Source organism: Macaca nemestrina, chromosome 9 (assembly GCF_043159975.1).
Source record: "Macaca nemestrina isolate mMacNem1 chromosome 9, mMacNem.hap1, whole genome shotgun sequence".
Lineage (NCBI taxonomy): Eukaryota > Metazoa > Chordata > Mammalia > Primates > Cercopithecidae > Macaca > Macaca nemestrina.
In genome coordinates this window covers 11,059,224-11,073,032 of record NC_092133.1, presented here as the reverse complement: position 1 = coordinate 11,073,032, position 13,809 = coordinate 11,059,224, and the positions used below count along the sequence as shown (strand labels likewise).

Below are 13,809 nucleotides of genomic sequence, written 5' to 3'. Positions count from 1 at the left end.
TTTTAAAAAATAGTAGGACTACTTTTCTGTGTTATTAAATCTTTTCTCACTATTATTTTAAGTGCCTGTATTGTATTCTACTATAGAGATACGCCATGAATTATTTGACAAATCCTCATACTAGATATTTGTTTGTATTTCTTCATTACTGTAAATGATTTTGTGATGAAGAATATTTTTATAGACAATTTTTTTGCATACCTCACTAATTTTTCCTTTAGGATGTAAATGGGTGTACTGGACTAAAGTCAACATCAACATAGTGCCTGGTACATAGAATGTACTCCATACATACTAACTTTTACTGTGTTAGGTATTTTAAGATCTTGCTGTGTGTATGGTCCAACTACCATCAAGAATTGTTGTAAAATTATGGAATGATGTAACAGTCAAAGTGATCTTCTTCCTCAGAGCTCACAGTATTATTTAATACACAACCAACTAGAAAATTACAGTTGTGACAAGTGTTTCCAAGGAAAAGTTCAGTGTGCAAAGAGGAAGTATTAGTAGAGATCTTCCTTGACTGGGGGGTTAGGGGAAGTTCCTTATGGAAGTGACATTTAAGCTGGGAGTTAATAGAGGAGCAGGTTCATTTGCTGAAGTGTCTTCTAACTAGAAGGAATGCTTTGAAGGCCCTAAGCTGGGAAGGAGCTTGGCTCTTTGAAGGAGGATGGGGTGGGGGCAAGGAGGGACTGCAGGAAATCTGTTGGGTGAGGCCAGATCATTCAGGGCCTTGTGGGGAGGTTAAGACTTCTATCTTTATCCTAAAGGTAGGGAGGCTGTGGAAAGATTTTAATCTTGAGAGTTAGCTAATTGGAAACATATTTGCAAAAGATCATGTTTATCTTTTCTGCCAAACTGCATTTCCTGGAGGCAGGGGCCATGTCTGCCTTTTCCATAATGTATCCTTATTATGCAGCATTGTGTCTGCCTTTCAAGAACTATTTATTGAAAGAATAAATGAATGAATGGATAAATTAATGAATACATACATAATTACTGTTGACATTTTGGCATACGTTCCATACACTATACACACACACACACACACACACACAGAGTATGGCATGCTTTATATCCCATTGTATAACCCATCATTTTCATTTAAGTGCATATAATACTTTTTTCATGACCTTAAAATTAGCATTTTTATAGCATTGAAATTATTTGTATAGAAGAAGGTTTAATGACTACACAATTTTCCACTGTATAGATATACCATCATTTAGTTAAACAGTTACTAATTGTGGGACAAAAACATTGTTTCCAATTATATTTTATAATATTAAGTGACTACATATAATAGCATATTTTATAACCATTTCTATTTAATGTTTAGAAATATGTAATTCGTATCCTTGCCTCTGAAAGTTTGACTTTATCCTTAATTATTTCCCAGTGTAGAAATAGAATGGGTGGGCAGGCCACACGATCTTCAAGAAACACTGTATTCCCACCAAATGGGAGAACACATTTCTATCTCGTAAGGGACTTGTACCTAGGATATATAAGTGACTCTTGTAGTCAATGATAAAAAGTCAAATAACCCAACTGAACAATGAGCAAAAGACCTAAAAGATATTTCTCTACAGAAGATTCACAGATGGCAGAGAAGGCATTGGAAAGATGCTCAATGTCATTAGCCGTAAAGGACATGCAAATTAAACACCCAGTAGGTGGGTCTTAGTCAAAAAGCCAGATCATAGCAAGTGTTGATGAGGATGTGGAGAAATTGGAAACCTTATGCATGGCTTCAGGGAATGTGAAATGGTACAGCCACTTTGAGAAGCAGTTTGGTGGCTCCCCAAAAGGTTAGACCTGGAGTGACCATATGACCCACCACTTGAACTCCTAGGCATATACCCAGGAGGCATGAAAACATACTTCCACACAGAAACTTGTATGTCAATGTTCAGGACAGCTTCATTCGTAGTAGCCAAATGTGAATGCAATGCAAATGTTCCTCATGGTGAATCAAGAAACAAATATGATACGTCCATGCAGTGGAGTATTATTTGGCAATAAAAATGAATTTAATAGTGGCCGGATGCGGTGGCTCACACCTGTAATCCCAGCACTTTGGGAGGCTGAGATGGGTGGATTGGCTGAGGTCAGGACTTCGAGACCAGCCTGGCCGACATGGTGAAACCCTGTCTCTACTAAAAATACAAAAATTAGCTGGGCGTGATGGTGGGCAGCTGTAATCCCAGCTACTTGGGAGGCTGGGGCAGGAGAATTGCTTGAATCTGGGAAGCAGAGGTTGCAGTGAGCTGAGATCGTGCCATTGCACTCCAGCCTGGGCTACAAGAGTGAAACTCCGTCTCAAAAAAAAAAAAAAAAAAAAAAAAGAATTTAATACTGATTTATGCTACAACATGATGAACTTTGAAAACACGTTGAGAAGTAAGTCAAAAAAGACTACCATATTGTACAATTTGTTTTATATGAAATGTCCAGAATAGTCAAATCTATAGAGACAGAAAAGTAGATCAGTGGTTGCCAGGAATGGAGGGTGTTGAGAAGAAATGGGGAGTGATTGCTAATCACTCCTAAACAAGGTTTCTTTTTAGGGTAATGAAAATAATCTAAAACTGTGGTGATTTCAGAGCTCTGAGTATGCTAAAAACCATGGACTTGTCTCCTTAGAAAAACTAAACAAAGAGTTATGAAAAAGAAAAAAAAAGAAAACGTTTTAATTTATATCACTGAGTGTGCACATTTAAAAAAATTTTTATTACTATAAACCACCCACAAAATGTTTGACTGTCTAGTATTTATCCCTTTCTGATAAATAGCAATAGCTAATATTGCTGGGTGCTTATGTGCCTGGCACTCTCTAAGAGTTTATATAGGCATAGAAACATATCTCATGTTTATGTGTAAATGTTCATATATACATATCTTATTTAATACCCATAAGAGTCTGATGAGGCAGACGCCATTACCACTCTCATTTTTCTGATGAGGAAACTGAGGCAGAGAGGTTAAGTAACTGGCTCCGGATCATGGAGCTGATAGAGGCAGAGCCAAGATGCAAACCCAGGCTTCTTGTTGCAGAAACGCTGCTCCTAACCCAACGTTGTGCTACTTGTGAATTGATAGAGTCCTGTGCTCATGGAAGACGCTAGGGAGCACCCCGTATTATGGAGTGCTCTCCACGGGTCGGTGCTGTGCTCAGCCGGGACTATCCCACGTCCCTGTCTGTAGCAGATTGAACAATGATAGCAGTCACTTTGTTGCTTTCTTGGCATTTTTGCTAGAGGTGACACATGCTCCCTCTGAAGCTTAGGTCACCTCCTCCCAGAGGATTGCTGTCCAGGCCCAACAGGGAAAGCAGACAAAGCTCCTAATGTTGGGCCACCTCGAACCAGGCCCCAGAGAAGGGGACTTGTTTACAGGGAAAGTTAAGTCATGTTAAAGTTAAGTCATGTTATAGTGCAGAAGATGAAACTGGATGATACTTACACGGATGATTGCTTGTCACAAAATACCTGAAGACCTGGTACAATGGAGATGTCCCCTCTCTCCTCTCTAGGACCCTCTTCAAATTGTGGTGGTTTCTTATTCAGTGCCAGTGGGACATTCTCCAGCCCATCCTACCCTGCATACTACCCCAACAATGCTAAGTGTGTTTGGGAAATAGAAGTGAATTCTGGTTATCGCATAAACCTGGGCTTCAGTAATCTGCAGTAAGTAATGCCTGGTCATCTGGTGAGGGGTGAGTCCCTCTGCAGCACACCCAGTGGTTTAGACTGTGTCCTGGGCTGGGATGCTTTTCACTGTCGTGTGCTGTGGACAAGCTTTTGGTTGCTTTGGTTCTTATCATAAAGCATCAGGGAATACTGATGTCCTTTGGCTTAATTGAGGAAGAGCTAGAAGAAAAACCTGTATTCAATGGCATCACTCGTAAAGTCCAAACTATTTAAAAAATGGAGGGCCAATAGGAATTTCGATGTTGACTTGAATACATTTTCTCCATACAGGCTGGAGGCACACTATAACTGCAGTTTTGATTATGTTGAAATCTTTGATGGATCATTAAATAGCAGTCACCTGCTGGGGAAAATCTGTAATGATACCAGGCAAATATTTACATCTTCTTACAACCGAATGACCATTCACTTTCGAAGTGACATCAGTTTCCAAAACACCGGCTTTTTGGCTTGGTATAACTCTTTCCCAAGCGGTAAGTGCACACTAGACCATGTCTACAAGGCTTGGTGGATTTACCCAGCTGCCTCTTTGGGGGCATCATGGTTCCCCAAGGAAATCAACGAAGGGCCTCAGCAATGCATTGCCCATTCTCCTTCTCTTAGCACTGGCTATGTGAGCCTCAAGGAGGGGCAGGCCCTTGGGAAGGCAGCAAAGGGTGCAGACTGGGGGGTCACACCTGGCCTTGGGTCTGCCACCAACTTTCCGGGGGACCTAGCGACTCTCCTTGCAGAGCCACTCCTCTCTGTCTGGAGGTGAGGGGATCTGAGCTTGGTGATGTCTGGAGCCCCTTTCAGCTCTACATGGAGTGGTCCAGTACCTCCACTCCAGCTTTTCCACATTTCTATTTGATGACTGTGGAGGTGGGGAAAGGCCTGTGGGATGCTTGGCCTTTGAGGTTTGTTGTGGGACATTTGTTGTGGGAAATGGCCATGATTTCCCAGTTAATGTGTCTTTCAGATGCCACCTTGAGGTTGGTCAATTTAAACTCATCCTACGGTCTATGTGCTGGGCGTGTTGAAATTTACCATGGTGGCACCTGGGGGACAGTTTGTGATGACTCCTGGACCATTCACGAAGCTGAGGTGGTCTGCAGACAGCTGGGGTGTGGACGTGCAGTTTCAGCCCTTGGAAACGCCTATTTTGGCGCTGGCTCTGGCCCCATCACCCTGGACGACGTAGAGTGCTCAGGGACGGAATCCACTCTCTGGCAGTGCCGGAACCGAGGCTGGTTCTCCCACAACTGTCGTCACAACGAAGATGCTGGTGTCATCTGCTCAGGTATGGCCCAATGCCATGGAAGGCCCATTTCACCTGTAACCTACTATAAAGGGAGAGCTTAAGGCCAGTGGCTGATGGTGTCTGTGTCCCAGGCAGGAGCTGGTCATGTGTGCTCGTGGCCTGTGCACTCCAGAAGAGCATGCAGGGGGCTGCTTTATCTTTGGCCAGTTTCTGGACCCAGGGCCATTATGCTGAACACTCATCTGACTAAAGGACCTCCAGCAATGATTCAACTTCTTTATGCTTCAGTTTCCTTGACTGTTGAGTCGGGGTGGCTATGATAGTACTTGCTGCCAGTGACAATTGGGATGATTTTAGAACAATCATGGTCAAGGAGAGAGTGATGGGTGTTATGACCTCAGCTGTAATCCTGATGACCACAAGTATGATGGGATTTAGGGAGCATCTGGGGAAGCTGTGAAGGCTTCTCAACAGCAATTGCTTGGTGGACCTGGGGGTCCTCGACAAGGGGGTCAGGTTATGAGCCATGTACGTGTATCTCTGCCTCATTCGGGCCCCTCCTCAAAGTCACATGTCTGTGACCTATGCTTTTCTTCTATTCCTTTTCAGGAAACCCACTATCGACACCTGGTAAGTCCCCCCGATTTCCATTCCACTTCCCTAGTCTCCAGGTCTCTCCATTGCTGCTGCCTAGACTGTGCAGGGCGTGTTGCTCACTCTCCAAGGAGTTTATCTGTGGTGCCCTCCTCTATAGCCCCTGTCCCCTCCCCTGCCAGCCACCAGGACAGTGTGCCCGTCTCTGTGCTTCAGTGGCTTGGCCCACCTAAGAGTAGGATCTCCAGTCAGTCCCGAGGTGAGGCCTGCCACCTGTCAGATTTGCCTGTCCTCGCAGACACTAGACCCTGACCAGTGCTGGCCAAATGGGGCCCACTGCATCGCTAAGCTCCTCTCTGCCTGCTCCTGAGCTGCTCTGAGTGTTCCCAGCATGGCTCTGGCACCTCAGGTCTTTCCTTTCCAATATCACCTCCCATCCCTGCTTGCCTTGTCATCTCGTCTGGCCTCCCACAGCAGCAGCTTCAGGCCTGCCCCTCTCATCCATTCTCCACTGTGCAGCCCCTTCAAGTGATTCCTCAGGGTCTTCTGGTGGTGACCCCCTTCTCAGCACAGCATGACTGCCAGGCTCCCTATGCTTGGTGCCCTCTCCCCCTCCGCTGCCTGCTCCATCCACATGGAGGTTCCCAAATCTCTTCCACCTGGGTGCAGTTGCACCTGCTGTTCCTCTGCCTGGGACACCCTGTTTCTACCTCTTTGCCTGCCCTCTAATTACTGCCCTTTTTTCCCCATTCCATTTGGGGCAGGGGCCAGACTTCCAGGCTCCTCTCCTTCCCCAGGCTTTGGTCAATCTCAGCCTCTTCCCACTCTGCTGGGATTCGCTCTCCTCCAGACCTCCCCAAGGGCAAGTGAGCTCCCCAAGGGCAAGGCCTGTGTCCAGCTCCTCCCTGTGGACTCAGGCTTGGCACAGCATCTGCACAGCTCACAAGCAGTCGACAGCTGTGCCAGGGATGCCGGAAAACTGATCCTGATCTTTTCTTTTTGTCAACAGCTCCTTTTCTCAACGTCACTGGTCCAAACAGTAAGTTCTGAGCTCCCTGATGAGTCTGTGGCAGAGTGGCGTGGAAATCCCCCTTCCCATTTCCTCAGTGACAATGGGGCTGGGGAGGAGACAGCTTCCCCCAAGGTGATCTCCCTGCAAGAGTGCCCCGCCAGCCCTCAGTGGATGGTCCAGATCTAGGCCACCTCTTGCTTTCATTTGGTTTCTGTCTTGGGAATTATTTTTTAAATTTTTAAAGTAATTTAAATTTAAAATAGTCCCCAGGTGACTGTGTGCTCTGAGGGTCCCCAACATTCCCGTTTTTTGTCCTGACAGCAAATTATTCCTGTGGAGGCTTCCTGTCCCAACCATCAGGGGACTTTTCCAGCCCATTCTATCCCAGGAACTATCCGAACAATGCCAAGTGTGTGTGGGACATTGAGGTGCAAAACAACCACCGTGTGACGGTGGTCTTCAGAGATGTCCAGTAAGTGTGTGCCAAGAAGAATGCCTTGGGGCCTCACAGACCTTTCAAGAGGGAATAAATGGTACTTAGAACATCAGGAGAGATGTTTGCTGGGAGACATTTTTGACCTAGCCCAGAGGCATCCCGTGCAGAGTTGGGGAGGGAGCACAAGAGCCTTGGACTGGACAAAAGCTCTGGTTTCAAGTCCTAGGTCTGCCACCAATTTGCTGTGTGACCACAGGAAGTCACTTAACTTTCCTGAGCCTCAGTCAAAAGAGGGGAATAAAATACCTGATCTCCTCACTTCATTGGTTACTGGGAAGGTCACGAGAAAGAGAGAGGAGAGAGAGGGAGAGAGATGTGAAAATATTTACAAAATGTTGTCCAATGGAAAAGATGGTTGTTAAGTAGTAATGATAGACTTAGGGGCAATAATAGCACAAATAATCCTATTAGCAACCACACTGGCCAGGTATGGTGCCTTAGGCTTGTAATCCCAACAGTTTGGGAGGCTGAGGCCGGAGGATCACCTGAGCCCAGGAGTTCAAGACCAACCTGAGCAACATAGGGAGACCCCCATCTCTATGAAAAAAAAAAATACAAAAATTAGCTGGGCATGGTGGCCTGCACCTGTAGTCCCAGCTACCCAGGAGGCTGAGGTGGGAGAATCGCCAGAGCCCTGGAAGTTCAAAGTTGTGGTGAACTATGATAGCGCCAGTGCACTCCAGCTTGTGGAACAAAGCGAGACCCTGTCTCAGGAAAGCAAAACAAAACAAAACAAAAAGAACAATTGTATCAGCTTTGTGGAACCCTTTTTCTCCACCCTCTCCTTTCTTCATGTGAGTTCCCAGGGATCAGGGAGAGATGGAGGAATTGCTGCTGCAGAGGGTAGGGTATCTGCTCTGCATCCAATCACAAGTAGAAATCATTGTTTTAAGCAGAGGGGACATTACTAAAAGCACTTTTCTTTTCTTTCTTTCTTTTTTTTCTCTTTTTGACACAGAGTCTCGCTCTGTCACCCAGGCTGGAGTGTAGAGGCACGGTCTTGGCTCACTCTAACCTCTGACTCCTGGGTTCAAGCGATTCTCCTGCCTCAGCCTCTCAAGTAGCTGAGATTACAGGCGCACACCACAATGCCTGGCTAATTTTTGTATTTTTATTAGAGATGGGGTTTCACCGTGTTGGCCAGGCTGGTCTCGAACTCCTGACCTCAGGTGACCCTCCCACCTCAGCCTCCCAAAGTGCTGGGATTACAGGTGTGAGCCACCATGGCTGACATCAAAAGTACATTAATATATGATTTATCCAAGGAGGTGGGTGGCCCAACTGACCACGAAGAGGCACCAGTATTTTCTAGTGTCCTGAACAAGGGGCTACACTAATTTCTTCTCTAACAGCCACTATTGAACAAAATAGTTTTCCCTGTTGATTTCTGTTTGCAGTGGGTTTTGGAGTCTCTGCTTTAGTAATTCATATGGGATTTTGCAAAAGATATATCATTTTATTCTCTTTGTCATTACAATACAAAGATTGCACTTAAAACTTATGCAGTCCTATGGGAAAAGGTTGACCATGAGTGGTTCTTTAACCAGCATCTTGATAGCAATGACCATCACCATTTGTGACATTTTACAAAGCCCTTTTCTGTATGTTGTTTTATTTGAGCTTCACCATAGCCCTCTTCAGCGTGCATGGATCAGATTATTTTGCCTTTGTAAACAGGAAAAGCTTTAGAGAGATTATTTGACTTGCCCAATATTTATTCAGTTATTTATTTCTCTCACTATGAACTCATGCATATTGATTTTATTCTGTGGGGGCACCAGGGGCTTTTCGATAGAAGAAAAATGATCTAGATCAGGATGCGAGCCCTTCCTTTCCTGATGTAAAGGGCTGACACGTGAGGGGCTGTAGATTTCATATTTGTGACCACAAAGGGCAGGACTAAGACCCAGGCATGGAGGTTGAGGGAAGATGAGACTCTCTTGATTTAAGGAGACCTATGACTTTCTTTTTTTTCAATTTTTATTTTTATTTTTATTTTTTGAGACAGGGCCTCGCTCTGTCGCCCAAACTGGAGTGCAGTGGCACGATCTCGGCTCACTGCAACCTCTGCCTCCCGGGTTCAAGCGATTCTCCTACCTCAGCCTCCTGAGTAGCCGCCCTCACACTACAGGCTTATGCCACCATGCCCAGCTAATTTTTGTATTTTTAGTGGAGACAGGGTTTCACCACATTGGCCAGGCTGGTCTCTAACTTATGACCTCAGATGATCCACCCACCTCAGCCTCCCAAAGTGCTGGGATTATAAGCGTGAGCTGCTGTGCCCAGCCAAGGAGACCTATGACTTTCATTGATGAACTTTGTCAGAGTTTCTGGCACAGAGGTGCGACCCCACCCTGAGATCTGACCCCTGTGTCAAATTCTGGGAGGAAATGAAGCCAAATGGTGTTTCCTTTCTCTGCAGGCTTGAAGGTGGCTGCAACTATGATTACGTTGAAGTTTTCGATGGCCCCTACCACAGTTCCCCTCTCATTGCTCGAGTTTGTGATGGGGCCAGAGGCTCCTTCACTTCCTCCTCCAACTTCATGTCCATTCGCTTCGTCAGTGACCACAGCATCACGAGGAGAGGGTTCCGGGCTGAGTACTACTCCAGTCCCTCCAATGACAGCACCAGTAAGTCCCCTTGTGGGAATGATTTGTTGGGACTGGGGACATCCTGAGAGCATCTGTGGCTCAACTGTCCCGTGGTTGTGGAATAAGAAATGAAGGAACCCTTTCAGGTCACCAGGGCTTGATTTTCAGCTGAAAGGGGCCAGGAGTAGTGGGCCTCAGGACTCTGGCTGCCCAGAAATGAAGTCAGGACTAGAACTGGCTGACAGGTGCTGATTGGCCTTTCTGTGGTCAGCAGAGACTAAGTAGAGGGTCCCAGATGATGCTCTTAGTGGAGAGAGATGAGTCAGTGCCAGAGGCAGAGGTGACCTCTTGGCTTGAAACCTTGTGACCTTCTCAGAGTGTGGGACACTGTGTCCGTGGCCTGAGACCTAACACATTTGGCTTCTGTCTGAAGATAGACTGAGCTGGGTGGCTGGAAGTGGCTGAGATAAGGTCACTCAGCCACTTCCAGCAGAGCCTGTATGGCTATGATTTGAGTTGCTGTATGGACTGATGTATAGATTGGCCAAGGGCCAGGCAAGGTGACCTCCAGGGTCTCTTATGCAGTCAGGATTAAAGACTGACTTGCTTCATGGCTAAAAGACTTTGTTTTATGACATTCCCATAATTTGAGCATGCAGTTACTTTCCTTTATAGATAAATGGTAACTTGGCCAAACATTCCACTTATTTAAAAATGCTGCCTCCAGTTCTCCATCAGAGAAATCCTGAGTCCACGTGCTCTCCCTGGGCTTTCATAAGAATGGGGCTGACTTGACCCTAGGGTCCTTGGGGGATTGCAGGGAAGTCTGTGCCCACACCCTAAGTGCCCACCCTCCCTGTCAGCCACCCTGGTCTGTGCACTTTTTAAGTGGAAAGGGCATCTGACTCCGTAGGACTTGTGGAGTCCGGGGCAGTAACTGAGTGCCTTATCTGTCCTTGTCTATCAGACCTGCTCTGTCTGCCAAATCACATGCAAGCCAGCGTGAGCAGGAGCTACCTCCAAGCCTTGGGCTTTTCTGCCAGTGACGTTGTCATTTCCACCTGGAACGGATACTACGAGTGTCGGCCCCAGATAACGCCGAGCCTGGTGATATTCACAATTCCCTACTCAGGCTGCGGCACCTTCAAGCAGGTAAGCCTGGGGCTTCCCATTCCATTTCCCAGTGCACGAGCTTTCTTATAGTGGTATGTGCTGTGCTTCTTGAATTCTGGGGATGCAGAAATTATGATTTTGGCATAATCAGGACATAATTGGAATAAAGGAAGATAAAAAACTTTCGCTTTTTTTCCATCAGCAGTAACAACAGCAGCTCCTGGAGCAGCTCCAGATTTTGCAGGGCCCGAAGCTTATACAGTTAGGGTCGGGCGTGAGGGGCAGGTGTTGAGAGGGGCAGGGGCCTCGTTAAGTCAAAGAGTGCAATATCTATAAACTTTTATAAACTTTGTGACAATGTATGGCTGTGCAAACACATCACTAGGCCTTGGACGAGGCCCGCACATTGCACCAGGCAGGGAAGAGGGGCCCGAAAGCTTCAGCTTCATTAGCTCCACAGTCAGTTGGCCTCTGCAGCTGCCATTTGTTGAGCTATCACCATCTAAGATGGCCCCCTGCGTCCAATTTTGGGTGAAAGTGAAGCCAAAATGGTGTGTCCCTTCTCTATAGGCTTGAAGGTGACTGCAGCTATGGTTATACTGAAGTTTTCAACAGCCCCTACCACAGATTTCTGTGATTTGCCTGGGACTTTGCAGATTTTAGCATAGAAAGTCCCACATTCCAGGAAACCCCTCACTCCCAGGCAAACGAGGACAGTTAGTCACCCTGCAAGTGGCAGATGCTGTGATTAGTCCTTGTCATACTCCTCCAGTGAAGGCTCAGCCTTAATTGTGTTGGGTTCTGGCTTGTGAGTTTGGTCAGTGGAAGTCAGTTCACTGAAGGTGACCACTGTTCCTGTGCCAAGTGTGTAGCCTGGAGACTGCCACCTGAGCAGCCCTGCTGAGAGCCCTTCACACCTGTTCACACCTGTTCACACCCATTCACACCCATTTGGAGCAGCCAGACAATTCTCTCAGCCCTGTTTCTTCTAACTTGGCTGATTATGCACAGCACATTCCACATTCTTATTCCTCCACTTATTTATTTATTTTTATTTTAATTTTTTAATGACAGGTTCTCATTCTGTTGCCCAGGCTGGATGCCCAGGCATGGGTGCATCATAGCTCACAGCAGATCTGAACTCCTGGGCTTAAGCAATCTTCCAGCCTCAGCCTTCAGAGTAGCTGGGACTACAGGCATGTGCCACTACACCCAGCTAATTAAAAAAAATTTTTTTTTGTAGAGGTGGGATCTTGCTATGTGTCCAGGCTGGTCTCAAACTCCTGAGCTCAAGTGATCCTCCTGCCTTGGCCTCCCAAATGCTGGGATTATGGGCATGAATCACTGCTCCTGGCCTCCTCTATTTCTTTAAATAACCATATTTCCTATCACACTGAGTGCCTCAGGGGCAGGGCCAATGTTTTGTTCATCTTTGCAACCCCCAGTGCCCCTGGTCCTGAGCCTGAGAGTTGATATAGTGTTATTAATGGCTCATACAGATATCAGACACTGAACTAAGCGTACTATATAACTTTTAAAATTCTCAGGACAACTTTATTCCCACTTAATTATGAGGCAATGGAGGCTTGCAGAAGGTAAGCCACTTGCCCAGGACCATATGGCCATGAGCTGCGTGTCTAGGACACAGAGGTAGGGCTGTGCCATCCATGGCTGGAGCTTCCCACAGCTCTACCAGGCTGGCCTGTGATAATGAATCTTAATCTAAAATTAGAACTGCTTCTTCTGACCAAGAAATAAATCTGTACTCCACGTTCATTGTTTGGAGTGGATTCAGAATTTATCTCCATCGTAGGCACCATAGGCAAAGGTGACGTCCATGCAAATGATCATGTTAATGTACAGGGTTCAATGGAAAGCACCTGAGAGTATCTTTGAAAGACTAAGAAAGGTCATACTGTCACGCGCATCTGTGTGAAAAGACCACCAAACAGGCTTTGTGTGAGCAATAAAGCATTTTAATTACCTGGGGGCAGGCGAGCTGAATCCGAAAAGAGAGTCAGCGAAGGGAGATAGGGGTGGGGCCGTTTTATGGGATTTGGGTAGGTAGTGGAAAATTACAGTCAAAGGGGGTTGTTCTCCGGCAGGCAGGGGTGAGGGTCACAAGGTGCTCAGTGGGGGAGCTTCTGAGGCAGGAGAAGGAATTTCACAAGGTAATGTTGTCAGTTAAGGCAGGAACTGGCCATCTTCACTTTTTTTGTGATGTTTCAGTTACTTCAGGCCATCTGGACGTATACGTGCAGGCTCAGGCTCAGAGGCCTGACATTCCTGTCTTCTTATATTAATAAGAAAAATAACATAAAATAGCATTGAAGTGTTGGGGCAGTGAAAATTTTTTCGGGGGTGGTATGGAGAGATAATGGACAATGTTTCTCAGGGCTGCTTTGAGCAGGATTAGGGGCTGTGTGGGAACCTAGAGTGGGAAGGATTAAGCTGAAGGAAGATTTTGTGGTAGGGGGCGATATTGTGGGGTTGTTAGAAGGAGCATTTGTCATACAGAATGATTGGTGATTGCCCGGATGCAGTTTTGTATGAATTGAGAAATGGAAGACACAAGATCTGAATAAGAGAGGGAGAAAAACAGGTATTAAAGGACCAAGAATTGGGAGGACCCAGGATATCCCATTAGAGAGTGCCCAAGGGGATTCAGCATAATTATTTGCTTGGTTGGTGAGTTTTTGGGCTCTATTCTTGAGTTTTTTTATGTTGTCGTACACCAGGCCAGATTGATTTAGGTAAAAACAACACTTTTCATTAAAAAATATACAGAGTCCCCTTTCTTCAGTAGTGAGTAAGTCGGGGCTTCGGTGATTTTGGAAGAAAGAGAAATGCAAAGCCAGCAACTGTTTGTTAAAGAAGGATTAGAAATGGCTAGGAGAGAGTGAGTGAGATTGATAGTGTGGTGGAGATAGCTGGGGAGAGGTAGAGGGTGGCTTAAGAATAGGAAGGAGAATAAGATTTTGAGTATAAAAGTAAAGAATAGGACTTCAGGGTGAAAGTATTGGAGCGTACTTCCTGTCAGCAAAGATTA

General features: G+C 46.0%; 1 protein-coding gene across 1 annotated transcript in view; it reads left to right on the top strand.

Moving 5' to 3' along the window:
• The window catches only part of LOC105471399 (deleted in malignant brain tumors 1), a 93,823-nt gene that overhangs the window by 70,488 nt on the left and 9,526 nt on the right, over positions 1 to 13,809 (top strand). The window contains exons 30-37 of the mRNA XM_071068709.1: positions 3,536 to 3,689; positions 3,984 to 4,186; positions 4,672 to 4,992; positions 5,563 to 5,583; positions 6,557 to 6,586; positions 6,881 to 7,031; positions 9,478 to 9,686; positions 10,615 to 10,799. Coding sequence (XP_070924810.1) covers positions 3,536 to 3,689; positions 3,984 to 4,186; positions 4,672 to 4,992; positions 5,563 to 5,583; positions 6,557 to 6,586; positions 6,881 to 7,031; positions 9,478 to 9,686; positions 10,615 to 10,799 — 1,274 coding nt within the window. The remainder of the gene's footprint in view (positions 1 to 3,535; positions 3,690 to 3,983; positions 4,187 to 4,671; positions 4,993 to 5,562; positions 5,584 to 6,556; positions 6,587 to 6,880; positions 7,032 to 9,477; positions 9,687 to 10,614; positions 10,800 to 13,809) is intronic.